Consider the following 12,769-nt stretch of genomic DNA (forward strand, 5'->3'; position numbering starts at 1 on the left):
CACCTGGTGGCCGTGAAGGATGTGGATCAGCGCCTGACACCCGCCTGCTACCCCCGCGCTGCCCTTTGGCGCGGATTAAGGTTTGATCTGATTGCGGTCCTTATGGCAGCAGCTGCCCTCGCTCTGTGACCTTTGCCGCTGCTCGTGTGATCAGCATTTGTTTCTCATCTTGTCCTCTGTCTCTGTGTCCCGCAGCGCGCTGAGCCACTGTGTGTGTGTGTGGAGAGTCCGCTCCGTCTTGCCCATGGATTGAGAAGCAGACAGGACAGGACAGGACAGGACAGGACGGGCCAGCCGGCATGAGATACTGCAGCGATGAAGCAGCGGACCAGGTGCCCATGGACTGCCTCCAGGAGCAGGTGAGTGAGTAGCGGCCGGTGTGGCGCGGCTGCCCGCGGTGCCAGGCTCGGCTCGGCTCGGCTCGGCTCTGCTCTGACAGTCCGCTCTTGTCCCCGGCTCAGGACGCGGCCACGGTGTACAATGGTGCGGGCATCCCCTGCAGCGCCGCAAGCCCACCCGTCCACTTCTACCGCCCCAACCTCGCCAGGACCAGCATGCAGGGAGACGTCTACAACTTCCTCGAGAGACCCAGCGGCTGGAAATGCTTCTCGTACCACTTCTCCGTGTGAGTGTGCCCCACTCTTTACCGATAACTTTACTGACCAATGTTTGATTCAATAAGAAGATCGACACAAAACTCTGAAGAAGGGTCTCGACCTGAAACGTTGCCTTTTCCCTTCGCTCCACAGATGCTGACTCACCCGCAGAGTTTCTCCAGCATTTTTGTCCACCTGTTTAAGAAGGAACTGCAGATGCTGGAAAATCGAAGGTAGACAAAAATGCTGGAGAAACTCAGCGGGTGCAGCAGCATCTATGGAGCGAAGGAAAAATGCAACGTTTCGGGCCGAAACCCTTCTTCAGACATTCTATTTTTGTTTACCTTCTATTTTCCAGCGTCTGTTCCAGTTCCTTCTTAATCACAAAAAATGCTGGAGAAACTCAGCGGGACAGGCAGCATCTCTGGAGAGAAGGAATGGGTGATGTTTCAGAGATCCTGCCTGTCCCGCTGAGTTACTCCAGCTTTTTGTGTCTACCTTCGTTTCAAACCCACTTCCTTCCTACACGTTTGACTTGATAACACGCACTTGTGCATAAAATCCGTTCCACTTGTGATAACACGATGGGAAGAGACATAGAAACATAGAAAATAGGTGCAGGAGTGCCTGCACCGCCATTCAGTATGATCATGGCTGAATTCGTTATAAGCTTGTTCTGCAAGTAAATGTCTGAATCTCGAAAATAAATGTCTGAATCTATTCGGAGAAGTGTTTAAGAAGGAACTGCAGGTGCTGGAAAATCGAAGGTAGAGAAAAAGTGCTGGAGAAACTCAGCGGGTGCAGCAGCATCTTTGGAGCGAAGGAAATAGGTAACGTTTCGGGCCGAAACCCTTCCGGGGTTCGGCCCGAAACGTTGCCTATTTCCTTCAGGGTTTCGGCCCAAAACGCTGCCTATTTCTCGAAACGTTGCCTATTTCCTTCGCTCCATAGATGCTGCTGCACCCGCTGAGTTTCTCCAGCACTTTTGTCTATTCGGGGAAGTGTTTCACATTTCGACCAGAATTTATATCATCGACCAAATGAGCACTGGGACCTTTCTCTGGCGCTTTATTATGAAGTTTATCCATCCCATATAATTATTTCCAAAGGACACACGCGCCGTTTAAAGGGAATAAAGGTTCGGCAAACGTGTGTCCAACATGTAATGATGACATTGAAATGTCCGTGATTGTGTAACTGCTCGTGTCATATGAAATAGACAGCTGTGATCCAGACCAATGTGTAAATTAATACATTCTTGGTTTGAAATGTGTTCGGAAAAACTCCATTCGATTAGTTTTTGAAGTTCGGTTCTGAACTGACCGGCGGACGGCGGTGAGAAAGATCTCTTTTCCAAAAAACCTCTCACGCAATGACACGTAATTGGAACATATTCTACATAGATTTTTATTTGAATTGTGCACCTTAAAAAGTGGGTGTGGGGCGTCACGGTTTGGCAGCGAAATAGATCCAGGTTCAATCCTGACCACGGGTGCTGTCTGTGCGGGGTTTGTACCTTCTCCCCGTGACCGCGTGGATTTTGTCCGGGTGCTCCGGTTTCCTCCCACATCTCAAAGACGTGCAGGTTTATAGGTTAATTGGCTTCTGTAAAGTGCCCCCTAGAGTGAAGGGAGTGGATGACAAAGTGGGATATCACAAGAACTAGTGTGAACAGGTGATCGATGGTCAGTGTGGACTCGGTGGGCCGAAGGGCCTGTTTCCATGCTGTTTCTCTAAAGGAAACAAATGAACATAATTTTTGCATTAGCCATGATAATTGATCTAAAACTGTGAAAGCTAGCCCCACGAAAGACGACAACGTTGGCCAATGGAGGTGACGGGAGGGTGAAGGAAGGAACTACAGATGCTGGTTTAAACCTACTTGGAGACTGAGCATTTGGAATGGTCTGATCCTTATTGTTTGGTTATTTATTGGAGAGGCATGAACTAGCTCTGTGTGTAACCTTAAAATTGAAAAAGTGGTACAATACATGCGGAAACATGGTTTCCATTCTTTGCTTATTTTCACTATATTTGTACAATTCAAATTGTTCCCCTATCCCCCCGACTCTCAGTCTGAAGAAGGGTCTCGACCCGAAACCATTCCTTTTCTCCAGAGATGCTGCCTGACCCGCTGAGTTACACCAGCCTTTTGTGTCTGTCTTCAGTCTGACATCTGCAGTTCCTCCCTGCACACCAGTCATTTAAAAACTGTTTTTAAAAGAAAAATATTTATTGGTTATGCAGACAGTTGTTGACAAACTGACAACCAAATGATTGATTGAACACTATCGCAAACTTCACATGTCTACAAACTAAAATGAACTTCACACCTGATCACTTCCTCTCTTATTCCTGCTAGACATAGACATAGAAAATAGGTGCAGGAGGAGGCCATTCGGCCCTTCGAGCCAGCACCGCCATTCATTGTGATCATGGTTGATCGTCCCCTGTCAATAACCCGTGCCTGCCTTCTCCCCATATCCCTTGACTCCTAGAGCTCTATCTAACTCTCTCTTAAATCCATCCAGTGACTTGGCCTCCACTGCCCTCTGTGGCAGGGAATTCCATAAATTCACAACTCTCTGGGTGAAAATGTTTTTTCTCACCTCAGTCTTAAATGACCTCCCCTTTATTCTAAGACTGTGGCCCCTGGTTCTGGACTCGCCCAACATTGGGAACATTTACTTTTACAGCTGATGTGATATTGATGAATTCAACACAGTTTATTCTACTGGTTTAGACACAGGATGCTGGCAGCATCTCTGGAACGAATGAATGGGTGGTGTTGCGGGTCGAGACCTTATTCGGGCTGAGCGTCAGCGGAGAGGGAGTTACAGAGATAAGGAAGTGTAAGAGATCAAAAGAGAAGCAGATCATGGAAAATGTAGAATAGACCATTGTTAGCTAGGATAAGGTGACAACAAAGCAAACACAGATACAATGTAATCATAGCGACAGTCAGACTGGTCGGAGAAATGGGAAGGGGGAGGAATGGGAAGAGGGGGAAAGGAAGGGTTACTTGAAGTTGGAGGCCAATATTCATACTGCTGGGGTGTAAGCTGCCCAAGTGAAATATGAGGTGCTGTTCCTCCAATGTGCGCTGGGCCTCACTCTGATAATGGAGGAGGCCCAGGACACAAAGGTCAGTGTGGGAATGGGAGGGGGCGTTAAAGCGCTTAGCAACCGAGAGATCAGGTAGGTTTAGGCAAACTGAGCAGAGGTGTTCAGCGAAACGATCGCCGAGCCTGTGCTTGGTCTCGTCGATATATAGGAGCACACCTGGGTCACCCATTCCTTCTATCTAGAGATGCTGCCTATCCTGCTGAGTTATTCCAGCATTTTGTGTCTATCTTCAGTGTAAACCAGCAGCTCCTTCCACATATTCTACGGGATTACCCCTTTCTGTTTTAGGTCACTGTCCATGTATCTATTATACTGAGGCAAAGAAAAAAGATTACAACATTTTGTGACAATATACATAGAAACATAGAAACATAGAAAATAGGTGCAGGAGTAGGCCATTCGGCCCTTCGAGCCTGCACCACCATTCAATATGATCATGGCTGATCATCCAACTCAGTATCCTGTACCTGCCTTCTCTCCATACCCACTGATCCCTTTAGCCACAAGGGCCACATCTAACTCCTTCTTAAATATAGCCAATGAACTGGCCTCAACTACCTTCTGTGGCAGAGAATTCCAGAGATTCACCACTCTCTGTGTGAAAAAGGTTTTCCTCATCTCGGTCCTAAAGGATTTCCCCTTTATCCTTAAACTGTGACCCCTTGTTCTGGACTTCCCCAACATCGGGAACAATCTTCCTGCATTTAGCCTGTCCAACCCCTTAAGAATTTTGTAAGTTTCTATAAGATCCCCCCTCAATCTTCTAAATTCTAGCGAGTACAAACCGAGTCTATCCAGTCTTTCTTCATATGAAAGTCCTGACATCTCAGGAATCAGTCTGGTGAACCTTCTCTGTACTCCCTCTATGGCAAGAATGTCTTTCCTCAGATTAGGAGACCAAAACTGTACGCAATACTCCAGGTGTGGTCTCACCAAGACCCTGTACAACTGCAGTAGAACCTCCCTGCTCCTATACTCAAATCCTTTTGCTATGAATGCTAACATACCATTCACCTTCTTCACTGCCTGCTGCACCTGCATGCCTTCTTTTAATGACTGGTGTACCATGACACCCAGGTCTCGTTGCATCTCCCCCTTTCCTAATCGGCCACCATTCAGATAATAATCTACTTTCCTGTTTTTGCCACCAAAGTGGATAACCTCACATTTATCCACATTATACTGCATCTGCCATGCATTTGCCCACTCACCCAGCCTATCCAAGTCACCTTGCAGCCTCCTAGCATCCTCCTCACAGCTAACACTGCCCCCCAGCTTCGTGTCATCCGCAAACTTGGAGATGTTGCATTCAATTCCCTCGTCCAAATCATTAATATATATCGTAAATATCTGGGGTCCCAGAACTGAGCCTTGCGGTACCCCACTAGTCACTGCCTGCCATTGTGAAAAGGACCCGTTTACTCCTACTCTTTGCTTCCTGTCTGCCAGCCAGTTCTCTATCCACATCAATATAGAAGTTTGGGGAACTGATACATGGAATCAGAACATAAGCAATGCTTATGCTAAATTCCAGACTATAGTAGATCTTTCTACCAATCTCCACTCACCATTGTTTCACCCCTTCAAGCCAGGTACATCCTTTCCTGAGCAAGGTACAGCGCAGAGACCCAGGTTCGATCCTGATTACGGGTGCTGTCGGTACGGAGTTTGTACGTTCTCTCCGTGACCTGCGTGGGTTTTCTCTGAGATCTTAGATTTCTTCCCACACTCTAAAGACGTACAGGTTTGTAGATTAATTGGCTTGGTATAAATGTAAATTGTCCCTAGTGTGTGTAGGATAGTGTTAGTGTGTGTAGATCGCTGGTCGGTGCAGACTCGGTGGGCCAAAGGGCCTGTTTCCGCGCTGTATCTCTGTATGACAAACTTCAGACAGGCCTTCATGTGTAGTCTGAGCCAAGCGGTACACAATTGCAGCAGGGCTTTCTTACTTTAGTACTTACAGTCCCTTTGCAAAACATTGCCAGCTATTGTTGAATATCCATCTTCCTTCTGCACCTACAGTACATGACAGCCTTGTCTGATCTTTATATGTATCCTTTGAATATCAACATTTATTCCCTTCTTATTTAATAAAAACAGCCTAAATGTATGTATTTCTTAACATCTGCTAACTGATCCATATCCCATTGCATCCATCCCAAAGTTTATTTTTTCCCACGCCAGCTTTTCATCATCAATCATCTAATACTTTGCCAAAACCTGAAATTCAGGCATCCTACACAAATGGTTGCAGGACCAAGTACCGATCCTTGGAGCTTTCCACCTGTTATAAGTTGAAAAGCTGAAAGAAAAGACCAAATTTACTCTTGCTGAAGACCGTTTCTGCCCACTAACCAATTCTGAAGTCTGAAGAAGGATTTCGGCCCGAAACGTTGCCTATTTCCTTCAGGGTTTCGGCCCGAAACGTTGCCTATTTCCTTCGCTCCATAGATGCTGCTGCACCCGCTGAGTTTCTCCAGCATTTATTTGTCTACCTTCGATATTCCAGCATCTGCAGTTCCTTCTTAAACCAATTCTGATTCCCAGACCCCTATTCTAGTGTTGCAAGTGTTATTTGGCAGTCCAAACATACTGGGTCACTTATCGATTTAGCAGTTCCACCTTAAATTGTTAGATCGGCAAACACTGTCTGTTTCACACAGTAAATCACAATTGGCTTTCTGTCATCTGGTGGAATGTAGATGTCACTAGCTAGACCAGTAATTGTTGCCCATCCCTTATTTCTCTTAGAGAGACTCACGGTGAGTTGAATCCTTGAGCTGATGTAAGGCTGTGTTGTAGGTACTCCCACAGTACTGCCAGGGAGGAAGTTATTATTTTGACTAGTTGGCAAAGAACAATAAAAGTGGTTATGGTTTCAGTGACTTGATGGGAAATGGGATATTTGTTCCAATGCACCACCTTCCTTTGCCTTTCCAAATAGTAGACGTATTGTTCAAATTCTCGGTATATCGCTGCAGATCATGTTGTGGATAAAACACACTCTGGGGCGGCACAGCTAGTAGAGTTGCCTCCGCACATCGCCAGAGACCTGGGCTCGATCCTGATGTAGGGTGCCCACTAAACCAGATTTCGAGTAGGGGTGCCGTCGAGTATGGCTGCCCTGCCTGCAGCTGTTCGTCTTTTCACCCTTTTTTCTTATTTTTAGTGAGTTAAAAGTTTTGTCTTGGAGGTCATCTAGTCTTTTTATGTGGGGGGGGGGAAAGGGTGAAACTGTTTTTCTCAGTCCCTACCTGGTGGGAGATGCGTCTTTACTCCGAGCCTTTTAAGGATAAGGGGGAAGTCTTTTAGGACCGAGATGAGAAAAACATTTTTCGCACAGAGAGTGGTGAATCTGCGGAATTCTCTGCCACAGAAGGTAGTTGAGGCCAGTTCATTGGCTATATTTAAGAGGGAGTTAGATGTGGCCCTTGTGGCTAAAGGGATCAGGGGGTATGGAGAGAAGGCAGGTACAGGATACTGAGTTGGATGATCAACCATGAACATATTGAATGGTGATGCTGGCTCGAAGGGCCGAATGGCCTACTCCTGCACCTATTTTTTATGTTTCTATGAGCCGCATCTTCCTCGTGGCCTACCAACGGGACCGGCCAGAATGTCGGCTTCAGCTGCGGCACAGCGCTGAGGCACCATCGCGGAGCGGGCGATGCCTTACCCGGGTCACCGAGCGGTAAGCTCCGGAGTGCCGGGACCGCTGACACCAACATCGCGGAGCTGTGGTCACGGAGCGTCCAGCGCTGATTTTAAACACCGCGTAGCCTGGGATCTCTCCTTAAGGTCGCCAGTGTCGCAGCTCTGACCAGCGCAGCCTGTGGACTATGGGAGCCGCGGTCTCGGGTAGGAAGCGGCCGTTCCAGACACTCCACGCCACTGAGAGTGTTCTCCCGACGCTGGAGGTCCATCATCCGGCAAGAGGGCCTGTAATATCGTCGCGGCGACTGCGGAGGCCTCAATAGGCCCCGACCACGGGTGAACAAGAGGAAGAGGACTGGACTTTGCTGCCTTCCCTCACTGGGAACCATCGTGGGGGGAAGTTTTTATGTTTTATGTCAAATTCTTTAATGTTGTATTTTATTTTTATCGGTGCGCTGCAATGGCAACTCAAATTTCACTGCACCATTTGGTGTATGTGCCAATAAATGTCCTTTGTCCTTTGTCTGTGTGGAGTTTGCATGTTCTCTCTGTAACTGTGTGGGAATCCTCCAGTTACTGTTTTCAGACTCCTGTACCGACCAATGGCAGTGGTGAAATGAGAGGGTGGTGGATATCGGCTGTCTTTTTGAGGCACGCCTCCTATAGACAGATCCCTTCATAGTGGGGAGTTGAACCCGTGATGGACTAGGCAGTGTCCACCACTCTCTATAATCTCCATTCCTGGGTGTTATTGTTGCCGAACCGTGCCGTGATGTAACCCGTCAATATACACTCTACTGTACACCTGTGGAACTTCATCGACATACCTAATCTCCTCCATCCTCAAGGAAGTACAGGCATTTCTTTATCATTGTGTCTAAGTTTGGACTAGAATACAAGAATAAGACACCTTCCTTGTGGGGCATCAGTGGAGCCTGGCACTGATTTGGGGAGTGAGTGGGGCAGAGAATCTGGGTTTTGGGAGAGTGAGTGGGGCAGTGAGTTTGGGATTTATGGCATGGTACTTTATGTCTCACATGGACCGAGCTACAATGAAATTCATTTTTGTATACAGTTCAGTACAAGTATCACTATACATAAGCACTCAGGATTTGGGCGGGGGGGGGGGAGGGGCAGTGAGCTGTGTATTGGGGGGCAGTAAGTGTATTGTGGGGACAATTAGTGCATTGGGGGGTTGGGGCAGTAAGTGTATTTGGGGGGGCAGTAATTGTATTTAGGGGGGTGTGGGCAGTGAGCTCTGTATGTGTTCGGTGTCGAGACTTGACTGGGCCAAGCGCTTGTTGTGATTGATGTGAATTGATGAATGATCCATTCATGTATTCTCCAGCATCATTCAGATACAACCCTTTATGCTATTTGCTATTTTGGGCATTTCATTACTTATCTGAGATTTCCTCTCGTGTTCATTCTAATCTTCCAATAGATAATGCTATATTCTTCCCCTTGCCTCTGTACAAGAATAGTGTTGACATCAAGGCAGATTGTTGCCTTGATGTCAACACCATTCACTCTTTGACAGGAGTTTATAAAACTGTACGCCTGTATTGAAGCCGCATTATTTTATTGTTTCCGCCACTTTGGTGACGTGTGCTATAGGGCTTGCTCTGCAGCAACAGGTCTCTGAAGAATATATTTTTATGCATTCAATTTCCTTTAAAAAATATTTTTCTCCATTTCCTCTCCCGTGCCATCTCCTGCCAATCCCCGCCACACGCCCCATATTCGATAGTACACATCTTCACTGGATAACAAGGCTTGTTGAAATTCTGCTCACTGACACAGCTAGTCGAGTTGCTGTGTCGCAGCGTACGTGAGTTTGGTTCCATCCTCACCTCTGGTATTGTCTGTGTAGTTCATCGTTCTCTCTCTTCCATTAGCCACCTTTTACTTGTACATTCCAAAGGCAAGGTCACGACAGATGGCACAATGGGCTTAGTGTTCGGCTGGCAACCGGAAGGTAGCTGGTTCGAATCCCGCTTGGAGTGCATACTGTCGTTGTGTCCTTGGGCAAGACACTTCACCCACCTTTGCCTGTGTGTGTGAATGTAATTATGTGAAGCACTTTGGGGTCAATGCAAGTTGACTAAAAATGTGCTATATAAATAAAGTTAAAAAAAGAAAAAAAAGTTATAGGAGTAGCATTAGGCCATTCGGCCCATCGAGTCTACTCAGCCATTCAATCACGGCTGATCTCTGCCTCCTAATCCCATTTTCCTGCCTTCTCCCCATAACCCTTGACACCGTTGTAATCAAGAACTGGTCTATCTCTGCCTTAAATAATATCCACTGACTTGCCATGGGCTGCTAGGTTGCATTTGGAAGAGAATGGGTTAATTAGTGACATTCCGTGGCTTTGTCTGCCAGAGATTGTGTTTTAATGAATGAATACGTTTATTGGCCAAGTATTCACATACAAGAAAATTGCCTTGGTGCTCCGCCCGCAAGTGACAACATGACACAGTGACAGTTACAAATGACACATAAAACATTAATAATAAAACATTATCGATTTACTAACTTGATTGAGCATTTTGAGGAGGTGACGAAGGTGATCGATGAGGGTAGGGCAGTTCACATAAAATCTCATTCTCTCTTCCAGTAAGTAGGCACATATCGTGCTGGGAGCCCATCTCCAGTTGCGCATTAGTAAAGGGCCTGTCCCACTCGCCGATTTTTTTTCTGCGTCATATCAGTGTCGCCAAAAGGTTTTGAACATTTCGAAATCCAGCGGCAACAAAAAAAATGTTGTGGCACTTGAAAAAATACGGCTTGTCATTCGCCATCACCGCCACGTCATGCCGCGTCATGCCCCATCACGCTGTGACGTTTCGGTGCCCTGATACGTCAGTCAATGATGCCGGCAGACGCGGAAAAAATGGCCAAGTCGGGCAGGCCCTTAAAGTTGTTGGGGTTGCATTAGAACATTTACCTTTTTTTATTCCCTACTCCTGAATAAGTTAAATTTGTGCCAGCACAATCTGCAATAACCATAAAGGGGAATTATGTAAATCTGGAAATAAAGCAGATTATTTTGTGTGAAATTGAGTTGGATTATTAACTCTGATATTGACACCTCTGTCCAAGAGCTTATTTTATGTTGGAGATGTGCAGAGTTATGAAACACCGATGAACAATGACGGCAGTCAGATTTACCAGCAGTCGGGGAAGTGTTCCCAGCTGGTTGTTCATCTGCTTTTAGTTTTGCATGTATCATTTTGTTAATTTTAAAATTGCTGGTCATACTTAGGATATCTGTAATTGAATTACCTGAAAGTCGATGCGAAGGAAGAAATGAATCTGTTGACATTTTGTCCCAACAAGTGGAAATCACCTTCACCCACACAAAGAATTGTAATTGAAACTGCTGGGATTATATGGAAAATCCATTGCAGCCGGCATCCGCAGGGAGCACTTTGGTGTTACACGTTTGTATATAATTGTTTGCACTATTGATTAAATATATTGATCAATGGACATGAAATCTAGAAGCTCTGTGGTTGAGTGAAAGCGAATCTTTCAGTCGATCATTCAGACTAAAGATAGACACAAAAAGCTGGAGTAACTCAGCGGGACAGGCAGCATCTCTCGAGAGAAGGAATGGGTGACGTTTCAGGTCAAGACCCTTCTTCAGACTCATTCAGACTAGTATGAAAATTGTTTTAAGAATAAAATGAGAATTAATAATAATCATCGCAAACTTCTGTGGACTAAGGACTTAGGGTTTTCTGCACGAGTATTGCGGTTATTAGTTTATTGGATTTTTGCTTATATATTATCTATATCTATGTTTACAGGCCTGTTGTGTAAGAATGTCATTGTTCTGTTGTCAGTACATGACCATTATCTTGACTCTCTTGAATCTTGACTAGGAATTACTGAGCATTTTTCTATATTAAATCAGTCATAGTCGTACAGCACAGAAACGGGCAACTCATCCATGTGGACCAAGGTGACCCATCTAAGTTAGTCCCATTCATCTACATTTATCCCATATCCCTCTGGACTTTTCCTATCTATACTATTGGCCACTCCAACACAGTTAATGCAAATTGCATAAAGATCTATCTTTTCAATTGTGAGGTTAACAGAACAAACTGACCAGGTTTCCTTGTGTGTAATGTTGTGCTTCACCTGACATCCTGTCAGATTTCTTCCATAAACTGAGATTCTCCTCGACCCCATTGCGGACATTGGACTTTGTCTGTGGAACTGATGCACTACAATGCTGAGAACTATATTCTGCACTCTGTATCTTCCCCTTTGCTCCACCTATTGTACTCGAGTTTGGCTTAATTGTTTTTACATATAGTATTATCAGATCTGTTTGGATAGCATGCAAAGCAACGCTTTTCACTGTACCTCGGTACATGTGACAATAATATACCTACATTCTCAGTTGTTGGAGTATAAGGTGGCAGGTGCAAACATTATGGGAGGATCTAAAATTGCCACCTCGACATGGGGCCATTCCTCCAGGTACATTTGATTGCTACTTGCTGCTGAATGATTTCATAGCATGCTGCAGCGATGATGGAGAGAGGGGCTGTGGAGTGAGGGGAAGCCAAAGTCTACAAACTGCTGGTGAGAATGAAAATCCTACCATGAACCGTGAAGACGAACTCCCTCACAGTATGAGGGGACCCCAAAAGGTTCTGACTGATTATTTGTGTGATATCTATACTCAGTTGTTCATCAGAGCTGTTAAATTCACCTTGAAATTCTCTTCTACCTGGAGAGTTATTCTGCAATTAGTAACTTCATCCACGTAGAAGAACAAAAATCAAACTCTAACAGCTTTAAGAGTCCAGCATATTTGATGATGTTTGTCGGTATCCATAGACATTGCTTCCTTCATTAAGGTATTGTATTTATCATCAGGCGATGATAACAGCTGTTTTAAGTTTGATAAGCTGCTTGCATTTGTTTAACCTGATTACCCAAAGCATCCATTGCTGGCACGGAAAGAAAGTCAGGAAAATATACTCAACATTATTTTGCAAATGTAAACATTTTGTAGTTAAAAAAATAGATCTCTTGTCCTGTGGATCATTGGATTAAGTCAACAGAGATCTGGTTATGAAGAAGTCATTTCTCTGACGTTTCACATTAATTTATATACTGTAATCAGTTAAAATATTTTTCTAGGGTAGATAAAGTGAAAAGAAAATATGAGAAATATGCATTTCACAAATTAAATCTAATAGAAACATAGAAAATAGGTGCAGGAGTAGGCCATTCGGCCCTTCGAGCCAGCACTGCCATTCAATGTGATCATACAACCATATAACAATTACAGCACAGAAACAGGCCATCTCGGCCCTTCTAGTCCGTGCCGAACACTTACTAGCTGATCATCCAGAATCAGTACCCTG

General features: G+C 45.2%; 1 protein-coding gene across 1 annotated transcript in view; it reads left to right on the plus strand.

Annotated features, from left to right (window-relative positions):
• Positions 1-289: 289 nt before the first annotated feature.
• Positions 290-12,769, plus strand: part of LOC116984242 (potassium voltage-gated channel subfamily KQT member 1-like) — a 41,789-nt gene continuing 29,309 nt past the window's right edge. Inside the window, exons 1-2 of the mRNA XM_033038360.1 lie at positions 290-359; positions 462-625. Coding sequence (XP_032894251.1) covers positions 300-359; positions 462-625 — 224 coding nt within the window. The 5' untranslated portion in view covers positions 290-299. The remainder of the gene's footprint in view (positions 360-461; positions 626-12,769) is intronic.

The sequence above is a fragment of the Amblyraja radiata genome, chromosome 19 (genome assembly GCF_010909765.2).
Source record: "Amblyraja radiata isolate CabotCenter1 chromosome 19, sAmbRad1.1.pri, whole genome shotgun sequence".
Classification (NCBI taxonomy): Eukaryota; Metazoa; Chordata; class Chondrichthyes; order Rajiformes; family Rajidae; genus Amblyraja; species Amblyraja radiata.